General features: G+C 44.8%; 1 protein-coding gene across 6 annotated transcripts in view; it reads left to right on the forward strand.

Annotated features, from left to right (window-relative positions):
* Nucleotides 1-26049, forward strand: part of AP1B1 (adaptor related protein complex 1 subunit beta 1) — a 40949-nt gene extending 14900 nt beyond the window's left edge. For 4 of the 6 annotated variants that reach the window (XM_085880927.1, XM_085880926.1, XM_085880932.1 and 1 more), the window contains 12 exons: nucleotides 1136-1251; nucleotides 1618-1783; nucleotides 1873-1971; nucleotides 2569-2840; nucleotides 3564-3723; nucleotides 4362-4481; nucleotides 4742-4887; nucleotides 5067-5196; nucleotides 15432-15516; nucleotides 18293-18373; nucleotides 21564-21736; nucleotides 25598-26049. In XM_085880927.1, coding sequence (XP_085737053.1) covers nucleotides 1136-1251; nucleotides 1618-1783; nucleotides 1873-1971; nucleotides 2569-2840; nucleotides 3564-3723; nucleotides 4362-4481; nucleotides 4742-4887; nucleotides 5067-5196; nucleotides 15432-15516; nucleotides 18293-18373; nucleotides 21564-21736; nucleotides 25598-25675 — 1626 coding nt within the window. In that variant the 3' untranslated portion in view covers nucleotides 25676-26049. The remainder of the gene's footprint in view (nucleotides 1-1135; nucleotides 1252-1617; nucleotides 1784-1872; nucleotides 1972-2568; nucleotides 2841-3563; nucleotides 3724-4361; nucleotides 4482-4741; nucleotides 4888-5066; nucleotides 5197-15431; nucleotides 15517-18292; nucleotides 18374-21563; nucleotides 21737-25597) is intronic. The other 2 variants (XM_085880928.1, XM_085880931.1) reach the window with 2 other exon arrangements.
* The last annotated feature ends 338 nt before the right edge of the window (nucleotides 26050-26387 follow it).

The raw sequence follows: 26387 nt of genomic DNA on the forward strand, positions 1-26387 counted from the left end.
TGGATTGTGCAAACCAAGTCCTTTCGATTTGCAATGTCTCAGATACCATCACTTGTAATGTTTAAAATGTTGTCTTGCAGTCGCTTTTATTCGCCCCCGTTGGACTTGGCCCCCCAACATTTTTGTGTGTGCATGCTCGTCCGCAACCTTATCTCAGACGTGTACGCACCGATTTTATTCGTACTTGGCAAAAAGACAACAAATGCCGGTGTACTTATGCGCATAATTTTGTTTCGCGATGTGATCCAAGATGGCCGACTGGCGGGCATTTTAGTTGTAAAAAAAAAAAAAAAAGACCCGGTGGTGAACACGTCCTCAACCATTTCTCGGACATCAATTTTTCGGATCTCGGATCTTGTTCAAGCTTGGCACGCAGATAATGAATGATGCTTTACATATGCACGTCCTTTTTTTTGAGATTATATCCAAGATGGCCGACTGGTGGCCATTTTGTTACTTGACTGTATCCCCAACCATTACTCAAAAATACATGGTCTGATTTTGTTCAAACTTGGCACAAGCACAGTACATGATGGCTTACATGTGCAGTTTGTGCACCTCACTTTTTGTTTTTATGTGATCTAATCAAAGATGACGACTGGTAGACTGGCGGCCATTTTAGTTGTAAAAAACAAACAAACCCCGTGTCGAACACGTCCTCAACCATTTCTCGGACATGCGTTTACTGATGATGTTCAAACTTGGCACACAAATAATGAATGATGCCTTCCTTACATATGCACGTCGTCTTTTTTTTTTTCGAGATCAGATCCAAGATGGCCGACTGGTGGCCATTTTGTTAAAGTCTTCCCCCACCGCCTCCTCCCACGCTCTTATTGGTTGTACACTTTGACTTTTTCGAAATACTGTGGAAAAATTGAAATCCTTATACAATTGGAATATAGCATTTAGGACTGCATGCTTACTTTTGTATACAAGCTACCCGAGGTCCAATTTCCACTGCATACGCTGGTTTGACTGATTTGGGCACACACGGAGACTTTCATGCAATCAAAATCCGGGAAAGTTTAATTTCCTGATTCGAGGATAACACCTGTACATCTACTTGGCCCAAGTGGTGGGAATTGACCGTAAGGTTACATGGCTGACCGATGCCGACGGCATGTTTTCACAGCAATGTGCGGAGCGTTGCATTTCGTTATTGCTCGACCTGATGCAGAGTAAAGTGAGCTACGTGTTGCAAGAAGCTGTGGTGGTTATCAAGGACATCTTTCGCAAATACCCAAGCAAGTGAGAAAGCTTTTTCTTTCTCATTCTATTTTCATTTCATTTTGTTTATTTAATTTTCCTCATTTGGCTCCAACACTTCGCATTTGGCTAAATGAAGTCTATGAAACAGGCAGTGGGGGTGTCTCACCCCCTGAGTTGTCTACTTCTTGGTTTGACCCTCGGCTGAGTCATATCCAACCATAATCCATTGTGTATATGGTGCCGCATTCTAGAGTATGCCAGAATTTCAAGTTATTTTTTTTCAAAAGGAACATAAGTTTGTTGTGTTATTTACGATTGTTTCAACCTGAAATATTCCTTGATATTTTTTGAACGAGACTTGCTTTTGGGCTGGTACCATGCTCATAACAAATGTACCTTTTCCAGGTATGAATCCATCCTTTCGGTGCTATGCGACTCCTTGGAAAGCCTGGATGAACCCGAGTCTCGTGCGTCCATGCTGTGGATAATAGGGGAGAATGCAGAGAGAGTAGAGAATGCCACAGAGATCCTCACTGCCTTCTTAGAAGGTTTCCACGATGAAATGCCACAGGTGCCAGGGTTTGGTGTCGGGTGCTCCTCACTGGACCGAAGTGCTGTGATCTTGTGCTAATGACGAGGTGCCGCTTGCTGTGGGTGCAGGTTCAGCTGCAGCTGCTCTCTGCCATTGTGAAGCTTTTTCTGAAAAAACCTGCTGAGACGCAAACCTTGGTCCAGCAGGTGCTGAGTCTGGCAACACAGGTAACACTGTACACTCGTCATAAAACTTGCACTGTCAAGCACTACCTGCTATTTGGTTGGTTCCATCTTTACCTCTGCCATCGAAGGTGGACAAAGGTTATGTTTTCACACCTGTCTGTCTCTTTGTTTGCCTGTCTGTGAGCAAGATATCTCAATAAGTTATGGATGGATTCTGACAATTTGGTGGACATGTTGGTTGTATGACGAGGACGAATTGATTCGATTTTGGTGAAGACCTGGATCTGGATCCGATAATTTTTTTTAAGTGATTATTCACCATTGAGAGATCGGGCCAAAAACAATATATAGCATGATATCGCAAAAAGTAATGGACGGATTGTGGCAAAATTAGGTGGATGACTTGAGTCGGTGACAAAAACAATCCATTTCGATTTTGGTTCAGGTCCAGATCCAGATCCAGCCTGTCGGTGGGATACAAAAGGTAAACTGTTCAGCCTGGCAGAGGTATGCACTCCACCGAGTGCCGTTCTCGTTATTTTCATGGTTTTATTTCTGTTGTTTCTTTGGAATATCCACCAATGATTTGTATTCTCTTATTTTTGATTATTAGTATTTTTATTCTCACTTTTAACTCAGGACTCGGACAACCCTGACCTCAGAGACAGGGGCTATATTTACTGGCGCCTCCTCTCCACCGACCCGGCAGCTGCCAGAGATGTCGTTTTGGCTGAAAAACCTATCATCAGTGAAGAATGCGACATGCTTGAACGTTCTCTCCTCGATTCCTTGATCTCTCAAATATCCACCCTTTCCTCAATCTACCACAAGCCCCCTCATGCCTTCCTTGAAGGAGTGCGTGCCCCAGGAGTGACTGCAGCTGCAGCTCGGGGAGAGATCGGGGGAATTGGGTAAGATTTGGCAACGTTAAGGGTTTACAAGTTCATACAAGGATCTTGAGTGGTGATTCGTGCCGGGGTGCAAATGATGATATTTGGAAAATCCTGCAGCACAGGCATTCATAGGGTCAGTGAGAACTGAGGCTTAGCTGGATTATGTGAACTTAAGACCGATAATCATTTTATTCATCCCATCAATATGTTGAGAAATGGAGGGTAGTAAAAACGAATCAGAGGCATTGGAGAGATGGGTGAGAGATGTAGTTGGGCTTTTAAGATGTATCCTCCTTACAGGTAGTAGTTAGGTGGAGTGTGGTTGGGCATGTGTGGCTGCACTTGCTTGAAGTATACAACAGAGCATGCGTTTTCATCATCACCTTGCCATTGTGCGTATCGTCGTCTGTGAGCGAGGCCACCAGCTGCTGCATGTACACGTCAATGTCAGGAAGTCAAGTGTGTGGACGAGTTAAGCTGTGGGTGTGGTTGAGTGAACGGTGGGGAGGGTTGCAGTTTAAGGAGTGGTGTGTATGTGGTCAGCTCTGTTCTGCACGTCTAGTATGCATTTATCTGTGTCTCACCGATAAGACCGGACAACATCGACGAGAGCAAATACCATGTGCTTTGATGAGCTTTTCCAATTCGGCCGTGCCATAACGAATGCACGTCCGGAGATGTACACAAAGGAAGGAAGGAAGAACGAGTGATTTTAAAATCTCCATTCAACTCCTATCCCAGCAGTGATACCCCTCAACTTTCAACTCCTGCTGAACCACCAGTCGCTGCACCACCAGCATCTTTGTTGGGTGACCTTTTGAACCTTGATGTCTGCCCAACCCCTGCATCAACAACAATTGTACAACCATTGGGAATGCTCAATCTGATGGGAACCGATCTGGTTGGTTGAATTCTTTTCAAATACTTTCCCCTGTGTCTGCAATATTGGCTGTGCTACTTGCAAGCAGTACTCGTTGCCCTTCTTACGTTTTCGTTTCAAGATGATGGTCAGCCTTCTCTTGAAACCCTCTCCCCTCTCCCCCACCTCCCCTCTCCCCCACCTCCCCTCTCCCCCACCTCCCCTCTCCCCCACCTCCCCTCTTCCACCCCTCTCCCTTCTTTTCCCTGTCCCATATACTGTATGTAATTGTTGTGTGGCTGATATTTATTTCTATTTCTATTTGGCCACTTTTGCTTCATATTTTTCTCAGTTTCCTTTCCCACTTCCCTCTGCGTGCATATTATTTATATGACCTTTTTATTTAATTGTTTCTTTGCAGTGGTGAAGTTTAATGCATTTTGGTTTCTCTAAACCAGAATATTTCAATGATCGAGTCTGGGCACTTTGTTTAAAGGATTATTTTCGGGATCGGATTCGTGGAAGATCTTAGCAACTCGCGGAGCTTGTGGGAGCCAAATAAGTTGGCTGCAAAGATAAACGTTGTGATGAAATTAATTGGATTGCACAGATTCACAGGACAATGTGGTCATCAGTTTGCCCTCATTTAATCTCCTTTGTCAATCCCATGAACGTACCAGTTAGGAGGTGGACCAAACCTCCTCCCGGCCCCACAGCCGATCCCTGTCCCCTCAGGAGCTCTAGCAGACCTGTTTGACCTCGGTGGAGGTGCAATTCCTGCCATCACCTCTCCCAAAATGGTGAGCAGCTCGGGAGTCAAGCGAGTGACATTCGCCGATTGCCACTCGGACGGTTTGTAGTTCGAAGCGGCTGAAACATTTGTGTTTTTAAAGTAAGATGTGTAATTACAATAATTCACCTCCAACATGGCTTGTCAGAGACACTTCCTGTTGGTTCGCTCGTGAGAGCATAAGGATATTTTGTGGTAAAATAAATTTGGCAAGAAAATCTACGATGAAAGGAAGACATGTCTTTCATTTGCTCATTCCACTTCCTCCAGGTATGGCTCACAGCATTGAAAGGCAAAGGGCTGGAAGTGAAAGGAACATTCTCCAGACGACAGGGGTCACCGTGCATGGAGCTGTCGCTGTCCAACCACGCAATGGCTCCTCTCGCGGGATTTGCACTGCAACTAAACCACAACAGGCAAAGCTCTGAAAAAAAAAAATGCATAGACGTGTATCGACACGGGCCAGCATGATGGAACAGTTGTGTGAGAGTCTTATAGGATTACAAATACTTTCAGGATATAATGTCTTTTTCTTGTTTTGCTTTCTAATGTTCCCCCTTTTTCATTTGTCTTTTCTCTTTGATGATCCATATAGTTTTGGGCTTGCACCCACATGTCCTCTCTCCCTCTCTGCTCCGCTGCTCCCTGGGCAATGCCAAGAGGTCAATCTACCGTTGGCTACAGGAGGGATGGTCATGCAAACTGAACCACTCACTGCTTTGCAGGTTTGATGTATTTGTGTGTTTTTTTATTTTATTTGAATGCAACCTGTGGCTGCTTGGCTGCGTCATTCTCTGGGGGTGTGGTTGTGCCGCTGATACAATGCCCCTGTTACCAGCACGCTGGTATTCATTTTGCCGACCTCAGAAGGATGACATGCTGATTTCAACCCGACCTGGTGTTAATTCAACGGACCGACAGGGGCTTGAACTCAAAACTCCAGAATCTTAGGCCAAGCACCTTAACCGTGACGCCGACACCAGGCCTATTAGTGTAGCGGCCGGGGCTGAAAAAGGGCTCTAATTTAGGAGATACCCCTACCGGAGATATAACAAGCTGAAACAGGTCTCATTTGAACTGTATGGATGTCTCGTTTTTGAAAACTGAGGTTGTAGTTGTTGAAATTCTGCACAAGTGGTAAATTAACCCCTTGAGTTTGGTAACATAAGAGAAAATGGCCATTTTCAATCATTCATTATTTACTTCAATAAGCATAAAATACATGTAGAATGGTTGAATATTTCAGGGTATTTCTATGTATTGGACATGTTTTAAGAGATTTCAGGGGGTTTTAGGCTTTTAAAGGGGTTAACGACCCACAAAATACCCCCAATTTTGGCAGTTTTTGTGCAATTTTAGCAAAAACTTGTACGTTTTCTCTTATTAAGTGCCCAATATATGTTTTAAAAGTGCCAAATTTGATTATTTTCATCAGGCAGGGTGTCTCATTAAAGAATATGTCAGTTAAACTATGATAGAATGTTCACAACCAGGTAAATTAACCATTTCTCTGACATGTGCGCGGTTTGAGTGAAAAATCTCTTTCTTTTTTTTTTAAATCGGCATCTTTTATGCAAAAATGAACTGTTATCATGGAAAACTGGAAAATATCAGGGTTACTATTAGAAATTGATATTATGCAAGGTATTTCATGGACTTTTATGCTGCCAAGGGGTAAAAGACCCTCGGAATACAGTAAGTCCTCGCTTTTCGCAAGGGTTGCGTTCCTGGAAAACCTTATGATAAGCGAAACTGTGTTAAACAAAACATATTTTCCCATAGAAACCAATGTGTAAAAGGGGGGATGTGTTTTTGGCTTGAAATTTTTTGGACATAAACACAAATAAACAAAACACACTCCTCGAGTCGTGGAGACTTACCCCGAGGCTGGAGGAACGGAGTTGATTGCGGTGGACAAGTCACACTTGCGGAGTGGCAGAATCGTCCCCCTCTTCACTTGACACTGTGCTGTCACTTTCTTCACCAGTGGGAACGGTCTCTTGGCAGCTGGTTGAAGGAGCATCCTGGATGGTGGATGGAGTTGGTGCTGCATCTTTTGGCTTGAAAAATGCATGGAGAGTGGGCTGGATGGCTTTCTTTTTCTTTGCTGCATAAAGTTCCTTGTAGCAACAAAGGGCATCATTAACAACACGGCTAAAATCAGTGCTCCTTTCAAGATTTGGATCTTGCTCGATAACAAATTCTATGGCATTTTCAAACGAGCTGAGGATTTGGCTGAGGTTTTTCATGGTGAGATGCTCGGATGAAGGTGTCACAGCATCTTCTTCTTCCTCAAGAGCCCACTGCTGTTCCAACTCCATAAGATCTTCATTGCTTAAGAGTTCTGCATGAGACTCCAGTAAGTCATCCACGTCCTCTTCGTCAATTTCTTCAAAACCAGCCTCCTGCGCCAGGTCTACAATTTGACTTGTAATCAACGGAACATCAGCAAACCCCGTGAAATTGTGGACACACTCAGGCCACACTTTCTTCCACACAGCGTTCATTGTGGAGGCACTCGCCTCCGCCCATGAATCCTCAATGTTTTCCAAAGCCATTTTTATGTTGTATGTTCGCCAAAACTCCTTGATTGATAGCTTGTCCTTATCAGTTTTTTTGATAAGCTGCAGCATGGAATGCTTAACATAATAGGCTTTAAAAGCAGCAATAACTCCCTGATCCATAGGCTGTAAAAGTGAGGTAGTATTTGGTGGTAAAAATACTACCTGCACGTTTTCACACCAGTCTTCCATTTGCTGAGGATGGGCAGGAGCATTGTCTACAAGCAGCAAAGATTTGTTGTCAATGTTGTTCTCCTTGGAGATACTTCTCAACATGATTGGAGAAGTAATTGATCACGTAATCGTGGGTCAATGCCCCAGTCATCCAAGCCTCTGTATTTGACCGCCATATTACGGGAAGTTGTGGCTTGAGGCAACCCTTTAGCGCTCGTGGGTTTTTAGAAACGTAAACAAGAAGCGGCTTGAGTTTTACATCCCCTTCTGCATTTCCACCGAGTAATAAGGTCAGCCTGTCCTTTGCTGCTTTAAACCCTGGAGCAGTCTTTTCTTCTCGTGCGATGTATGTACGGGAGGGCATTCTTTTCCAAAAGAATCCGGTTTCGTCAATATTGTAGACTTGCTTCGGTGAGTAACCCCCCTCCTCGATCATCTTCTTCAACTTTGCTGGAAACTCTGATGCGGCAGCATGGTCCGCACTTGCTGCCTCACCGCTACACTTCAGGTTGTGGAGGTTGGCGCGATGACAAAACCTCATGAACCAGCCTCGGCCAGCTGTGAATGTCTCTGCGCCTTCACCCTTTCCTTCAGTTTCCTGTTTCTTCTTTAAATCGTTCCACAAACGACGCGCTTTTTCTTGTATCACAACAAGAGATAAAGGCATGCGACGTTTAGTTTGATCTTCTATCCACACACATAATAAACGCTCCATGTTGTGCATGGCACCATCTCTCATTCTCGTTAGTGTCGTTGCACTCGAACTGGTCGCAATCTGTGATATTTTCTTTATCTTTGCCGAACTTTGAACGATCGAATGTACAGTCGATGCAGCGATTGCTGCGCGCGGCCGATTTCCGTTGTCCCTTCACCTCGTTCATGTCTTTTAATTATATCCAATTTCACCTTCAATGTGACAGCCTTTCGTTGTCTCTTGAAACGAGGTGTGCTCGGCAAAAGACTTGCGGGTCGCTTGGGATTCATACTGGAAGGTATGCAGGCGAGCGTGAAGAGAATACGTACAGTACAGCATACAGTACTTGCGCAGTAAAGTGAAAGTGTGTTTATGCGCATCCTGTGTGATTGTTGTTTTTTGCAGGCAGTTTGAAACTTTTTTTGCGTTTTTCCTTGCAATGACATTACGATAGGCATAAAATGTTTGCGATAATTGAAAAATTAGTCATTAAAACTAAATTACGAATAATCGAAACTACGATATGCGAACTTCCGGTTAGCGAGGACTTACTGTACCTCCAAATCGGCATTTTGTTTTACTAATTTTATGCCACAATTGCCTCTTTTTTTCGCAGGATATTGTCATTACATGTTACTAGTGCGGGCCCGTAGATGAGTGCCAGTATGTGCAACCCTCTCTTGCCCCCTCTCTCTTGCCCCCTCTCTCTCGCCCCCTCTCTCTCGCCCCCTCTCTCTCGCCCCCTCTCTCGCCCCCCTCTCACCCCCACTCTCATTCCCTCTCTCTCGCCCCCTCTCTCTCGCCCCCTCTCTCTCACCCCCCTCTCTCGCCCCTCTCTCTCGCCCCTCTCTCTCGCCCCTCTCTCTCGCCCCTCTCTCTCGCCCCCTCTCTCTCGCCCCCTCTCTCGCCCCTCTCTCTCGCCCCCTCTCTCTCGCCCCTCTCTCTCGCCCCTCTCTCTCGCCCCCTCTCTCTCGCCCCCTCTCTCTCGCCCCCTCTCGCCCCCTCTCTCTCGCCCCTCTCTCTCTCGCCCCCTCTCTCGCCCCCCTCTCTCGCCCCCTCTCTCGCCCCCTCTCTCATCCCCTCTCTCTCGCCCCCCTCTCTCTGCCCCTCTCTCGCCCCCCTCTCTCCCCCCTAGTCTCGCCCTTCCTCTCTCGCCCCTCCTCTCTCGCCCCTCCTCTCTCGCCCTTCTCTCTCGCCCCCACTCTCATCCCCCCTCTCCCGTCCCCCTCTCTCGCAGATATTGGTCGACAGATAAATGGCCGTAACTTGGGAACCGCTCGTCCGATTAATATCACCTTTAAAAGGCACATCCGTGGGTCCCCAGCAATATTCCTGTCAAGTTTCAATCAGATCGGACCGTCAATCGTGCAAAAAAAAAAACATTAATTGTGATGTCATAGCACCGTGTCTTGTCATTGGTCGACAGATAAATGGCCGTAACTTGGGAACCACTCGTCTGATTAAGATCAAACATGAAAATGCACATCCGCGGGTCCCCGGCAATATTCCTGGCAAGTTTCAACCAGATCGGACCGGCGGTCGTCGAGAAACGGCGGCCGCAGACAAACAGCAGAACACAGACACACACACACACACACACACACACACACACACACACACACACACACACACACACACACACACACACACACATTGCTGGAATTATAGATAGATAACAGTCCCAAGTCTGATTTGATGAACCAGTCAGATTGTCTCATGAATGAAATTGCAGTTGAACCCAGATACAAAGTTTCACACCTTTGAGAAAATCTGTTCAATATGTTTATATTGTTGCACAGTGAAACCCACTCATGAATCTTTCAATACTGATCACATCTGAAATCAGCTGGCCATGCATCTAAATATCGAAAACACTGTCTATCTCTGTTGTATTTTCATTTTCTTGTTGTTCGACATTGCTGTGATTGTTGCAGTCAGTGCAGCTACATACTCGTATGTCAATATACTCTAGTCCTGCAAGGGCACAAGGGCACATCCTCCCATTTTCACAGTTTTTGTCAGTGCAGTAGGTGTGTTAAGTCTCGAAACTCAGCTGGAGCGGAATCTTGAGTATACATAGTCTGGGTAATTCCACCACCTTCACAAGTGGACCAGCCATGACCAACTGGTGATATCGGTGGGTGGCCGCAACATGGCTGTCGCAACAAATCTTGGTTTGATACTTGGCCCGTAGGATGTGCTGCTTGAATGCATCCTCGGTTGGGGGAAGCATAGATGCTGGCTTGTCTGTGGTCGTGGCCAAATGGAAACGTAGATCATTCAATGAATCCAAGTCTTTGCCTTTTTTGCCATACATCAGAAGCACAAATTTCCGTGACAATGAAACACAAGTGTCTATATCAGCCTCATGAAATCCTTTCATATCTGACAATGCTTGTGCATTCTTGATCAGTGTAGAATAAGCTGCTCGCTTCCCAATTCTGTTGAAAGAACATGTGGTGTCACACCCAGTGATAGCGTGTATGGCACGGAGACACTCACAAACATTCGGTCCTAACTGAGTAACTATCTCATGGACTGGAATGTATCTCTTCTTTCCAGAATACCCAGCGTAATGTATACCTTGTCAATCAGCTGTTTGCTACTGGAATAGTAGATCAACAGCACCAGGACATCCGTGTCATCACAGCGAACAATGACCCTTGAATGGTCACGTGAGAGACTGACGGCATGGAGGATTATCCGAGTATCCGCTTCCTCCTGCGTACTCTGAAGAGATTCAATGGATGAGACTCAGAGTGGTTGTACTTCTTTTACCAGCTTGCCATCACCGAAACCACCGGCCAGAATAATTGATTTCTTGTTTGGTAATTGTTCGTAAATGTGCAATATATGTTGAGAGATGAAGTTTGCGAGGCTGGACTTGTTGCCTCCACTTTTCAGAAACTGGCGGTAGTTTGAAACCTGTCTGCCTTCTTGAATCTGGTATGTTAAGGCCCTGTCACACCTTGACGATTTAGCCAACGTATGCCTGATGTATGCAAAATTTGGCTAAAACGCTGGCACACGTCGAATACGTTATGGGTAAGTTTTGTATACGTTAAGAGCACACTGAAAAACACTGCCATACTTCATAGTACGCTGGCTTTCATCGTTGTACTTTGCGGTTGTCCTCAAATTTTAGCATGCTTGAAATTTTACTACGTATGCCAGCGTATGACTCTCACGTTCCGCTACGCTGGCCATAAGTTGTAGGCACGTTATGCGATTGTTGACACACGTCGACACACGTTACTTGTAAGTTACTCATAAGTCGAAACACGTTGAGGTAATGATTAGCGTACCCAAAACTTATTTATAACCTATGAGTAACGTGTTGTAGGCACGTTACACGATCGTTGCACAAACGTCGAGGCATGTTATGCGATCGTTGACACACGTCGAGACACGTTATGCGATCGTTGACACACGTCGAGGCACGTTACTTGTAAGTTACTCATAAGTCGAAACACGTCGAGGTAATGCTTAGCGTACCCAAAACTTATTTCTAACCTATGAGTAACGTGCTTTGAACCTATGTGTAACGTACCTCCAACGCATATTGACGTATGTAGACGTATTTGATTGACGTCTTCCGGATGACCACAGAACTCACTGAACGTGTTTCTAATTTACAGCTACCGTATAATGGCGTATTGGCAGCGTTTAAAAAAAACAACAACAATAACTTCCGATATTTCGTCACGTGCCGTTACGTCACGTCCGATTGCCTCTTCAGTTTGCTCATGTCTTATTCTTAGTTCCTCTGTGAATGTTTTCTGTTTGAGGATATTGTCACGTCGACGTCGAAACTTAAAAGCAAATGTCCGAATATATTTTAAAATTCGTGATAGACTAACAAATAATTTTTTTTTTAAAAAACAACACAACTTCAGATATTTTGTCACGTGCCTTCACGGAGCCAAGGAGAAAAAAAGAAAATGTGCCTTGACGGAGAAAATAAGTTTCGGGTATGCTAAACATTACCTCGACGTGTTTCGACTTATGAGTAACTTACAAGTAACTTGTGTCGACGTGTGTCTACGATCGCATATCGTGCCTACAACTTATTCCCAGCGTAGCGGAACATGTGAGCCATACGGCGAGTACGTCGTAAAATTTTCAGCATGCTTGAAATTTCACAACGTACGAGACGTACCATGAAATATGCCAGCGTACTTCATCGTTTTTCAGCGTACTCTTAACGTATCCACAACTTACCCATAACGTATTCGACGTGTCCCAGCGTTTTAGACACATTTTTCATAGGTCGGCATACGCTGGCTAAATCGTCAAGGTGTGACTGCGTGGTTGACACTTCCAATTCTCAGGCGGTTATGATTTAAATCAGCGTGCGGCAGGTTTTTAACAGGCTACGCCACGAGTTTGTCGGCGATACGTGCAGCGCACTATGCCTAAGTTAAACTATCGTTGGGCATAGGTTGTGAACGCCGACAACAGGCAAAGCATTCGTTGGTATAAGTTATCTATAAGACAACGAAACGTTCTGTGCCCGTTACTAATAGTTATGCATACAACCAACACGTTATGAATACGACCAAAACTTAAAAAACAAAACATCAAAATTTCAGCGTGCGCAAACGTTTTACATACATTTTTATACGTTGCCATTGCTGGCTAAATCGTCAAGGTGTGACAGCGCCTTTAGTGACATGTTGTTGGCACCCCTCCGCTGCCTTTCGGATGATTTGATCGATGTCTCAACATCATAGTGATCAAAGATTACTGTAATTCTACTGATATCCAATGAAGGATTCCTGAAAAGTCGCAATAGTCGTTTCTGAACTGGTGTAGCTAAATCTTGGAATGTTGTGAAGTGATTTTCATCCAAACTCTGAATCATAGCCATCCCATCAATTATGTATGCGGCTTGATGAAGAATGACAGCATTGTCCAATTGATCTGATTCATCACAAGATCCAAATTCGTAATCACCCGATTCATTGATTTGAATGTTCAGAGCAGATACCTTCTTCACGAGATCACCGACAGTTACCTCATTCGAACAAACAAGATCGGACTTTCCAGTCTTGCTAATAAAAAGCATCCGATCACCAAATCGCTTCTTCTGCTTCTGTTTGAGTTTCCATGATGGATATTCGCTGGGTTTCTCCGCTGTACTCTCACCTAGTTCCTGAAGTATAACCAGGAGTCGTTTATGCAATGTAGACAGTGTCACAACCTTCTTCACCTTTGAAAACATTGTGCGTTCAATCTCCTCACTTAAACTAAGAACAGCCTTATCATGGACATTCATATCCTTCTCCAATTTAGCCTTTGACTGGTCAGCCTATATTTCTTGGTGAGATATAACGACTGTAACATGATCTGTAGTATTTTGCATCATACGCAAATAAGTCTGGATATGACAACATTCGCATGTGAGTCTTGTCATTGAGTCTTTCCAAAGATGCTGCAATGACACGGTCACGAGTTGAAGCTCCGGTGCAGTGGCGATTTCTGATAACCTTTCTGCTCTTTTGTATGATTTCTCACGGATGAAACAATCAGTTCTTATGTTAAACGTGGAAGTCTGTGTGCCGGATTCGGGATGGATCACTCTCAACCATGTCATCAGCATTATCAGCCATATCATTCGCAGTAGCAAGTGCATTTTGTACATACTTGAGATTACTTGCGGTTGGATAAGATGCCCTACATTTCTTATGGTATCTAATGGTAACAGTCTGGTTTAAAATGCCATCTTTGATCTTGAGCAACCTGTCATGCACAGTGTCCTGATGTATTTCTGCAGCTCGAAGAACAGCTTTCACTCCGTCAAGTGTTGGATTTCTTATGAATGGATTGTCCACTGACTTCACATCTTACACAACTTTCACTCAGACGTCTTCTCTTCTCAAGGGGTTCTCCAATCAGATCCATCTTGATTCCCTGCAAGAGAAGGGTATTAAATTTCAGCTGGAGATGCCATAGCGGTGAATCACCGCAGGGAATTAGGCCGATGAATGAGGGTCAGTATACCAGGTGTGGAGCCTAATCAGTACTCAATTAAAGATGCCAGCTATCCTCACACAACATACACTAACTGAAGGGAGCCAACACTAAGGATTTATAGCCACTGAGCATGCAGAGCGCTTTCACTTTTCATATATGTGGCATTCCATGGCCATGCTAATACCATGCACAACACATTGTTTACACACAAATAGGGCCTACACCATCACATACAGCACATAGTTTCATTAATCCTCTGATCTTGTACTATGAGAACATCTTTGGTTTTCTTTTTAAGATCCTACCTGTTTCAATAGGCCTAATTTGACCAATACAATGGGGGATGATCCTCTTCTTGAGGTCAGTGTCTTGAAGTCGATAAGAAGATTTGACATGTTTGAGCCATGCATGACAGAGGCACAGGTGTCATGATGCCAAAAACAAAAGATCAGCAGCAGCAACGCCACCTATGGTGTCTTGGTTTAACTAATAATATCATCATGGGAGAAAATTCCAACTGTCATTATCATTATTAATTGTATTTATTTACAGTACATATGCTACATGTGGGGGTATTTTGGGTTCCTTTTAATCCCCTGCTCATGACAAACTGCACAGAATATCTCAAAACATATGAAATACCATCGAAAATTACAATGTAATCAGTTTGGTCCGAAATCGTTTAAAAAAAAAAAATGCCAAATTAGTGGTATTCCGGAGGGTCTTTTACCCCTTGGCAGCATAAAATACCTTGCATAATATCAATTTCTAATAGTAACCCTGATATTTTCCATAGTTTTCCATGATAATAGTTCATTTTAGCATAAAAGATGCCGATTTTATAAAAATGAGAATTTTCACTCGAATCGCGCACATGTCAGAGAAAGGGTTAATTTACCTGGTTGTGAACATTCTATCATAGTTTACCTGACGTATTCTTTAATGAAACACCCTGCCTGATGAAAATAATCAAATTTGGCACTTTTAAAACATATATTGGGCATTTAATAAGAGAAAACATACAAGTTTTTGCTAAAATTGCGCAAAAACTGCCAAAATTGGGGGTATTTTGTGGGTCCTTAACCCCCTCCGGAGCATAAAACCCCCTGAAATCTCTTAAAACGTGTCCAATACATAGAAATACCCTGAAATATTCAACCATCTAACATGTATTTTATGCTTATTGAAGTAAATAATGAATTATTGAAAATGGCCATTTTTTCTTTTGTTCCCACACTCAAGGGGTTAATTCACCATGTTGTGCAGAATTTCAACAACTGCAACCTCAGTTTTCGAAAACTAGCCATCAATACGGTTCAAATGAGACCGGTTTTAGCTAGTTATACCTCCGGTAGGGGTCGACTCATTTTTCTCGGTCTCGGCCACTGCACTATATGGATTTGGTGATCAGAGCAAAAGGAATGAAATGTGACAAAGGATGGTGGCGACAGTTTGTAATTTTAAAATGCCGACATCATGCTGTAATGAAGAATGTTATTAAATTCCTCACTCGCCCCCTCCCCCCATGTTTTTTTTTTTCTCATCCTTTCCGCAGGTGGCAATAAAAAACAACATTGATGTGTTTTACTTTGGCTGCACCATCCCTCTGCATGTACTCTTCATCGAAGATGCAAAAATGGGTTAGTATGGTGAATGAACAGTTAGCCAAGAGGTCAAAGCTTTGAATGCTGGGTTATCATGACGAATTTTTAATTGAGTTTATATCGTTCTGTTGCTCCTTGAAAGATATGCAGGGTGGACCATAAAAAAGGGCAACATTTGATCCCGTCGAGATTTTCTCAGTAATAAGGTTGTGAATACATTTCAAGTTTCCTTAGATTACTTGTGATGCATATTATTATTATTTTTTAACAGGTATTAAAAATATTGGGGCAGCGCATCTTTATGACATGTGTTGAAACAAAATCACTGAAGAGAGTCATAGAGCATTTCGGAGAAGATTCCCAGCATCATCACCCCGTTCCCTGCTTACAAAACAATAAAGGTATTCGTGTGGAAGATGAAATCTACTGATCATTACGAAACATCAATAAGGGCTGTTCAGGAAGGTGTGTTTGTGTTCGTGTCCCAAGACTATTTGAACCTGCACAACAATGCATAGAGAGAAGTCCACACAGATCACCAAGACCAATCTCAGCTGAAACTGCAATCGGTCGCTGATCAGTGCGACGAATACTGAAGGAAGACATCAGGCTTTTTCCGAAGAAAGTGCATATTTTCCAGGCACTTATTGAAAATGATCACAGAAAGTACTTTGGAATTTTTATTAACTGCTCTTCTGAAGCACTGGATACAATGAAGACCTCAGTCAGTATCGATGACATAATTTTATCTGTTGATGCCATATTTACATTCATGGAAGGATGAATAAACAGAATTGCAGATTTTGAAGATTGGAAAAGCCACAAGAACATGAAGAGAATCACTTCACTCTCCAAAAATCACCGTCTGGTGTGGATCGAGTTCGTCACAAATCGAGTCATTATTTTTTGGGAGACCCTAATAACGAAGAAGAACTAACTGTGACGTCACATCATTATCTTTACATGCTGAAGACTTGCTTATGGAACGGGGTGATGAGTAATGAATGTCTGTGGTTTCAACAATATGGAGCTGAAACCCACATTACAAGCCGAGCACACCTCTAGTGAATGCCTCACTTGGTTGAGGGAAAGGGAAGGGTGATCGCCAGGACTGCAACAGCTACTGAGGGGTGACGCTGCTCTCGGTGCCGGGCAAGGTCTTTGCTCGGATAATTCTTAATAGGGTTCACCACCATCTGTTTCAGCACCAGTGCCCAGAGCAGAGTCAGGCTTCACACTAAAGAGGTCAACAATTGACCGTATCCTTGCCCTTTGGGTCCTCACCGAATGCAGACGGGAGTTTTGGCAGCCTATGTTGATCTCTGTAAAGCGTTTGATTCAGTGAATCGGGATGCCCTCTGGAGGAGTCTTAGTCTCCATGGGGTGCCACCAAAACTGATCAATCTGATGTCTGAACTATACTCAGGAACTGAGAGTGCTGTGAGATGTGGTGATTGCATCTCTGACTTATTTCCAATTGTTACTGGAGTTCGTCAGGGGGTGTGAACTGGCCCCCACACTTTTCATTGCTTGTATGGACTGGATTCTGGGGAGGATGTCGGAGATGTCTGGTGTTGGCTGAAGGGTTAGGGTGGCAGGCTTTGGATCCTAGGGTCCTGAGTTCAAATCCCACTCAGCTGTTGAATTAATACCATGTGGGGTTAACTCGGCCTGCCATCCTTCCGAGGTCGACAAATGAGTGCCCGCATGCTGGTATACTGTGTCGGAGTGGTGACCCGTCCAGGATTGTGCCCATTATCCAAGGAGACTGCTTAAGCAGCACCAACGCTCTGCACAGAGTATGGTCCCAATCTCCAAATCTCTCTCTCAAAATGTCAGACAGATCAAGCTGCAGTGCATCGTTTGGGAATGTCAAGATCTGTGACCTTGATTTCGCAGATGATGCAGGCATCTTTGCGAAGACTCTAGATGTCCTTTTGGGGGCCCTCGAGGTGCTGAATGAGGAGTCGGAGACGCTGGGATTACAGGTTTCCTGGGTCAAAACTGAGATCCAGGCTTTCAATGACATCTTGGATGCTGCTTTCCTGTCTGTACCTGTTTGTGGCGAGGATGTTGAGGTCATGGAGAGATTCACTTACCTTGGCAGTGATATTCATGTCTCTGCTGACTGTGAGCCAGAAGTCAATAGACGTCTGGGTCAGGCCTGGCTAGTCATGGATTCACTGGATCATGGGGTGTGGTTCTGTCGGTACCTGTGCAGGAGGACGAAAGTCCGAGTCTTCAGGTCCTTGGTGCTTCCAGTCTTGCTCTACGGATTTGAGAATTGGACTCTGACCAAGGATCTGAGACGGAGACTTAACTCCTATGGTATAAGGTCTCTTCAGAGAATCCTTGGCTATCGCTGGTCAGACTTTGTGTCTCACGAGCGGTTGCTGAGACGCAAATGAGATTTGTTACCTGCATAGTCCGTGAGCGTTAGCTGCGGCTGTATTGACATGTGGTTCGTTATCCTGATGCTGATCCTGCTCACCAGATTCTCTCAGCGAGGGAGCCTCGTGAGTGGAGAAGGCCAATGAGCCGACCACGTGCTTTGTGGTTGCAGCAGGTTGATCAGCATCTCAAGGGGATGGGGATGGGCCAGGCATCTGCCTGGGGGATGGCCAGACGGAGAGCCCCTGGAGTACTGGTGGAAAGTGGATGCAGCGATGTGCTACTCCGACGCATGCTCCCATACCTGACCTGACCTTTTTTATCACCCACCCTGTACTACCTTCATGATCACATTTCCTTTTAATTACTTCTGTAAATGTCACACAAACTGTTATTCTTCTTCTTTTTACTCCCTCCCAAGACCCCATCAGCTTTAACGCTGCATGGACAGAACTCTCTGCCGAGACCGAAGTTCATTATCAACTCCAGATTTCCCTTCCAGGTAACATGCGTGGAGGCCTTGTAATTGTTCTGTACGAGCTGATTACTTTTCTAAATCATGTGCTACTTTATATTTCCTAAAGGGTCTAACGCTCATGGAAGATCAGTCAAACACGCATGCAGACCGGGGCACCAGATAACACGGGACTCGACTTTTAACACTCAATAAACGTATCCGTTGATTTTGGGGAAAATGATCTCCCGGAGCGTTCTGGGTGCCGGCGTCGCCATCTTGTCACTTCTCCCTCTCTCTCCACCCAGTGGGCATTTTAAGGAGAAATCTCCTTCTTCGAAGGATGCGAACCTTTGGGGTTTCTCTCCTCGATATGAGCCTCGAGCGAGGAAGCAACACGTGACATTTTTAGTCTTTGGTGTGACTCGGTCAGGGTTGGGTTCGAACCACCGACATCCCTCACTTTAACTACAATGCCACCGAGTCCTGTTCTGCACGTTCTGTTTGTCTTTGTTTTTTCAATGATGTCTTCATTCTGTTTTCTCATGAAATGAAGATTTGACTTATTTTGAATCTTCTTCATCCTTACGGTCAACCAAATCGATTTACTGAGTGATTGTCCTCATGGCACCAAATCCCACGCTTGACGTACTGATCGAATGTACCAACTTTCATTGTTCCGTACATGGCTCGGAACATGTGTGGAAAGTTTTGCATTTGTGCTCAAACTTTATCTTATTCTTATTCTTCCTCGCTAATTGCTCGAGGATATTTTGCTAAAGGTTTGTACAATTGCAGTTCATCTTGTCATTTGGCTGTTTATCAAAATACTTTGACATTGCCTCGAAAATGAAGTCGTTATTTAATTTCTGCTGTGCATGGATTGAAAGAAAGATTATGACTTTTTATTTCGTTTTTCATGCTGAAGTAACTCATCGGCAGACTGGAGATAAGCTTGTCTGGCATAGCGGATATATATATATATATATATATATATATATATATATATATATATATATATATATATATATATATATATATATAATCAAAATGTCGAGTAAAATATTTGGTGAAACCAAAAATCCAATTTGGGGAGAAGAAAAAAAACTTCAGATGCTTTTTTAATTTTAATTTTTCCTTTCTTGATTAATAAATTATTTGTGTGAATTATATGCGACATTGAGCCTTAATTGATTTATTTGAGCCTTAATTAACAAGTAACCTTAATTGATTGCCCGATAATTTCTGTGAAGCCAAGGGCTGATAGGATCGCTTAAAAGGATGTACACTCGCCTCCGAGCTGTTGAGCCTGGGTTGGAATCCCGATCCAGCGATAAAGTGGCCATCCTGGTGTTTTTCGTGTGTGTGCGCGTGCACGTGTGCGTTAAATGTCCCACGGAGTCTTTTTACGAAGAGTCGACGAGTTATTGCCGGCGCTCTAAACAAATTACAAATTCCTGCCCAAATCACCTTCAATCAAACGTCAGGCCTAGCTCGTCGGTTTGCGGAAGACTTGGCCCAAAAACGTTCTCTGGCCGACCCCAATAGGTGGGAATATCTTGGACTGTCAAAGTGGTAATAATAGTAATCGTAGTAGTTCTGCAAATGCCACCGTTTCATTTCGATGATTTGCCTCCCTATCAGTTTGTCACCATTTTATAAAAGGAAAGTGACATCACGTTCCACAGCCAATCGTGGACAAGACATTGCTGCCTTCAGAAATTCCCTGCACATGTATTGTTGTAGCCACGGGTCGTGTTAGTTGCCTGATACAAATCCCAGCGAGCCATTCCAACAGCGGACGTAACGACCAGCTCGTTTACCCGTCCCAGGCCAGATTATGGATCTTTTCACTCCGATACCGTGCCCGTGAGACCGTCGAATCATCCGATGCATTGTCGTAATTGGTACCGCGTGCCTCGTCTCTAAATGAGAGCTGAGCAAACCGAGGAGACGTGTGGCACGATCTGGATATACGGCGTTAATTGCCCTTTCCAATTGGACCTCAACGGGCTTTCCCAAATCGTAAGAATGATCACAACGGTTCAAATTCACCCTGAGACCAGGTATATTTAATGTAAATAACAGCACTGGGGAAGGAAATACACAAGCAATCACAATCGACAATAATAAAATCCCTTATACCCCACCAATACGCACTAACAAATGAACGGAAATCCTTAAATATCTCAGCCTTAGGCCGAATAATGCACACCTGGCTGCAGGACACCGCAAAAATGTGGAGAGCAGGTCCCAGCTGCTCTGGCGGGAAATAGACCGCCATGTCCCCGTGCGCTCTGGAGGAGAGGAGAGGGCATGACTGGCTGTGTGGGGTACCGCTTAGGTGTGGTAGCACGAGGAAATTCACTGCATCCCTCTCCAACATTAATCTAGGAAACTACTCCTCTTCCGCCTGCACACTCGTCTTTATATCCACCGCCCCGAACGTCACCCATGATGTGCCGTGACCCTTCCTTCTCACTCACCATTGGCCAAGGGTCCTTGTTGATTGGTGGAGGACCACCACCCCCCCCTACTTGTCCCCTCTCGGAACGGCCCTCCCCAGTCTTGTCACGGAGGCACGAGTCTAATTGCATGGGGCGGTGACATTTTTCGCCCAACTCGCGCCTCGAGGCCAACCGCGACGCTTAAAAAGCACATAAATGGCGGATTACAAAGGACAGAACATTAAATGAAGGCTCACAGTGTTGGCAGTTTTTAGACATACACATTACGAAGGGTATACGTCGTCTATTTATTACATATTTTGACGCATATCTAATATCACAATTGATTAGTTTATTGTTACTCTAAGACATTTACAAAGGGGCTAACTAAACGATACGAAGCAATGTTAACCCCTCGGGGTCATTTCCACGACAGTGTTGTTGCTCCTTGGATTCTTTTCATCAGAATTTTAAGAGACTAAAATTGATCATATAAGTGGGAAAACGTCAACATTGTTCAACTTTAAGATGTCAACCTCATACCGGTTCTTATAAAAGGCATCTCTGTAGTTTGACATAAGTTGGAAAAAGGGAACACTTGACTACCTTGACGATCTAAACAAAATGCTCTGTGGTTTCTCATAAAGCGTTGCATCTTGGATTGAATGGAAACAATATGATAATTCATTGTTCAATGAATCTTGCTTTTTGAAGCTTTTCAATTTGTAATTATTTGTGAAACGGTTCGATTTCTATTTGACCTGAGATGAGGATCTTGTTTGTGTTTACAGATGGAGCTGCATCAAAATTGGCCACTGGTGGAGTTTTTTTGTCGAGCAAACAGCAAGATGGTGGTGCTGTGGGTGTACCAGGGATGGAAGTTCTCAGGGTTTGCTCCCATCTCATCTCTGGAGTTTGGATTCTTGCGGAGATACGCGGGCAACCGGGAATACCTCCAGTCATGGTAACTGCAACCAAAGCATTTGTTGAAGCACGCTGAGCTCGGTTTATAATCGATGCATTAAGTTCAGACTCATGAAATCGCTGCTTGTGTTGCTCTAAACTTAAGAATGTTTTTGTTGTTGTTTTCTTTGAGGGGGGGGGGGGTTGTGTACATCGTAAAGATCAGGACATAACCAAACAAAAGGGACAAGAGAAAGAGTGGGGAAATGTACCGACAGCAGTGCCAAGGGACAACATCGAGGAAGAAAAATGAGGGGTGGGTGAGGGTGGATGCAAGGGGTGGACAAGATGGACACCGAAGCAAACTCTCAGGAGGGAAAAACAAATGATCGTGATTTTGGATGAGCGGTGATCTTAGATGATGATGAACGGCTACCTTGAAGACCTGGAGAGAAGAATGAGATTGAAGAGAACGTGGAAGTTAATTCCACAACTGGGTAAAAAAAAAGAGGAAGGAGTGAGTGGAGGTGAGCATTGATTATGGATTTTGGGAGTTTCGCGAGAAGGGAAGGTTGATGGTGGACCGTGTTTCCCATGCAGAAACCTGGGGGGAACAAAGCACAGAAAGAGCAGAGGTTGTAAGACCAGGAAGGAGGTGGTAGAAGACAGTGACCACCGATCTGCCTGTGTTGGGAAAGCGATAGGCCCATCGACTCAGCTTCACCGCTGGATATTCCAATGATCTTGAATATCTTGGTTTCCATGGTGTCAAGCTGAGAAAGATGTGAGGCAGGTGAGCCAGCCCAGGGGGGAGAGTGGTACTCCATGAAGCTGTGGATAAAGGCAGAGTAGGTGGATAAGAATTCAATTGTGCCAAGGAAGGACTTTCCACAACGAAGGACGATGTGCAATTGGCAGCTGGCTTTTGGAGGCCATCTTTGAAAAGTGGTTTGCCCAAGAAAGATCATGGCTGAGAGTGAGACCCAAGAGTTTCCGTGACTGAACTTTCTCAAGAGGATTGTTAAGAAATTAAGACAGGAGGGTTTGCCAAACGATCCTTTTTGATCGAGAGTGAGAGATATTTGTCAGGATTGAAAGACTTATTCCAAATGTTTGACCAGCTTGTGATTTTGTCAAGGTTTGAGTAAGGGAAGAGGCTGCAGCACACCTATCTGAAGGATGAGGGATGTCGTGGCAGAGAGTGGAGTCATCAGCAAAGAGATAAAGAGGATTTTCCAAGAGTCAGAGAGATCATTGATGAAGATTGGGAATAATATGGGACCGAGAACACTGCCTTGGGCCACTTCAGCCTTGACAGGGAGAGGAGAGGAAAGGATTCTGTTGTGAGCCACACTTTGGCTTTGAGAGTAGAGGAAGTCAGTAAGCCATGTGTGTAAGACCTTGGATTTCAGAGGCAGAGCGATTGGAGAGCAAGGCAGGATGCCAGACTGTATCGAAAGCTTGAGATATGTCCAAAGAGCCGTCCCTGATCTCATGTCTGACATTGAGGGCCTCCATCCTTTGTTGGGAGAGCAAAAGTAGTATATCCAAGGTAGAATGACCTTGTGTGAATCAAAATTGATGATCTGAGATAAGATCATTGGAGCAAAGGAAGGATTTGATGTCAACTGCGATGATGAATTCCATGACCTCGCTGACGATTGGAAGTAAACTGATAGGGCTGTCGTTAAGGGATCGGTTTTTACGTAATGCAGTGATATTGGCTGACTTTCAAGCAGATGGAAGATGACCTCAGGCAAATTATAGGGTGTATAGAGCAGAAAGAGGATGTACAAGAACAGCAAAACAGGTTTTTAGGATACATGAGCTGATGCCGTCCAGTCCAATTGCAGAATCAGAGTCAAGGGTTGCCAGAAAAGACATAGAGTCCAGGAGCAGTTGGTTGCAATTGGGAAAGGTGAGTTCAGAGAACAAGGAGTTGCGGACAAAATATTTGGAATAAAAGACAGAATTGAGGCATTCAGGCTTCTTGAGAGCGGAGCGGAATTTTGGTCCGCCCGGCGTGCGATCGGCCACGTAACTCAAATCGCGACCGCGTCGCCCACCGGAACGGACAATTCAGTCGTGACCCTCCTTGGAACTACCGCCAGGAGCTAGTCACGGGTGGGTCTTTCGATCCCACCACAATCGTGCCAATCGGCCACCCGCGCAGGATAGGGTTGCTCGCCAAATTCGACCTACCTAAGTACCTGTGCAAGTAGTCGACCGGGCAATCGTACCTTGCCGCAGGTCGGCCTAGGACACGAACCGCTTAAGCGGTCCGTTCCGTGCTTCAGTGATAACCGAGCGGTGTTATCGCCGGCCCCGATGGACGTGATTATTTACCGGGTGTTTACACCCCTCCTACCAATTCCTTCCATGATGCAAGATGGAACTTTCAAACGAGGGAAAGGACGCAACGAAACGGGGAACAGTTCGACAAGCACATTTATTGCACACTCAGACAAGCACGTATTTTACAGCCATACAATAATTCAGGCACGTATACAGTGAAAACAAGCACAGGCAGAGTTACAACCGAATACTTTATTTCACATGCACGCTTAGACAATTCTACTTATAAGACGGCTCCACCACATGCATTTACACAAAAGCAAAGGAAAAAGCCACCCTCAAAGGCAAGGGTGGCAGACAGGTTCGTGGATCAAATGTGCGTGGAACCTGGATGAGCGGCCAGGTCCACGAGACCGAAGGGTCTTACCCACGCCCTCGTGGCGCGATGGCGGGCAAGCCGCGATGTCAGCGTAGCTGCGCCTGGCTTCGTGCCCCTGGCGTGGCCGGCGAGCTCTCTCCGTCGATCAGCCCCCGTCTGCCTTTAGACTTCAGCTCCGAGCTCCGTCTCCTGACTCTCCAGACTTGACTGCCTACACTCCCACCGACACTGCTCCACCGACACTGCACTCGACTTGACTGCCCCGTCTCCCGACTTTCCAGACTGCCTGCCGACACTCCCACACCGCTGCACCGACACTGCTGCCGTCTGCCTCTTCGAGCTCCGTCCGGTTTTCCGACCCCTCCAGACTGCCACTCCACCGACTGCAGACTTGACTGCCCCGACTGACACACTGCACTCGACTTGACTGCCCCGTTTCCCGACTCTCCAGACTGCCGCGACCTCCGTTCTGTTCTCTGACCCCTCCAGACTGCCACTCTCCAGACCCGACTTGACTGCCAACACTGCGGACTCCAGACTGCCGACACTGCCACGAGCTGCATTGTGCTCGCGCTTATATAGGCCGGGGGAGGAGCGCATATGCAAATTTGTGGATCACAGCGGGTTCGGAGGCGGGGCTACACCACCTGATGCTCAGCCATTGGATGGATGAAAAGTGGGCGTGAATCATTCTTGATCTGCTTTTCGAGGTGAAAGGAACCCATTCACAACCCATGGCACGACGTTCGGTAGAAAGGCGAAGGTGGTGGGAGTTTGCTGTGATGGTTTGGGAAGGGTGTTGGTGGTGGCAATTTGGTTGCTGGCGGGCGTCGGTTGAGAATGGCGGTGAAGCGATGTTTGCGGGGTGGACTTGTGGAGGTAAAAAGGCGAAGGTGGTGGTGTTTGAGTTGTAGTTGTTTGGGAATGATGCTGGTGGTGGCGATTTGGTTGTTGGATGATTGGTCCAAAATAATGTTGGAGAAAAGAAAAACGGCTAACTCAAAGGATCACAGCCCTGTGAACACGGAAATTCCCTCAAAACAACGGTGGGGAAATCTAACTACACAATTACTTATCGTCATAACTGATCGAAGGCCCTTTATGGTGGTCTGCGAATTTCCACAGCCGTAACAGTATATACAGTATTTTCATGCTTATGGGATTAATTTAACCCATGGTGGTAAATGCTTTCAGGTTAGTATTCCACCATATCGTCAGACTTATTGCCTGTGTTCTGCCTCCCTACAGATGGTGGTGCGCACTCACGTACCCAAACTCGCACCACTTGCCTTCCATTCGTACGAAACTCTGCTGTGCAGTTACTAACATCTCATTGTCATTTAACTCGCATTTCCTTTTCCCTCTTTATCCTCACTTTTTCTATTCCTCTTTTTACTCTCACCTATCCGAAATCTGTTCTTTATCTTGACCGTCTCTCACCATTCTCAACATTCCTTCCTACTTTTTGATTATCTGAGGGTAATGGTTACTAGTTCTCTGGTTACTGGAGTTCCTACTTTGTTTTGGTCTTTGTTGAACAAACCCACGGATGGAATATGGCATCAATCACTTGAGTTTTGCATCTGTATAGACCTGCAACATATTCTTGCCTCAAAGCATTGTTTTGGGCACTTTGTAGTGGTGTGAATATGAAAATGAATTGCCAATTTTCAAGCATTAAAAAAAATGTGTTATGTTAAGATCGGTTTTTAGATCCTCGTTGAGGATCTCCAAGACTTATTCACGTTGTTGTTCTTGTGGACTTTTTTGTTTCACAGTCTACGGTTTTCAACGAAACTTCCTGAAACTTGGCATATATATGTAAAAATACCCTGAACAGACAGTAACCATCTCAGATTTTGAAAATTCCTCCGAGGAAAAAAAAAAAAGTTATGACGTCAAAATATCTCCGCTATTGGAAATCGCCTAAAAAATTATCTCCGAAACTAGGCAAGCTTTTTGAATTCTGTTTGCGGGAATCAAGCCGGGCATTAGCACAGATAATTTATCGCAAACCTGATACATCACAATGACGTCA

The sequence above is a fragment of the Eptatretus burgeri genome, chromosome 5 (genome assembly GCF_056783735.1).
Source record: "Eptatretus burgeri isolate ZD-2024b chromosome 5, Ebu_testis_v1, whole genome shotgun sequence".
Classification (NCBI taxonomy): Eukaryota; Metazoa; Chordata; class Myxini; order Myxiniformes; family Myxinidae; genus Eptatretus; species Eptatretus burgeri.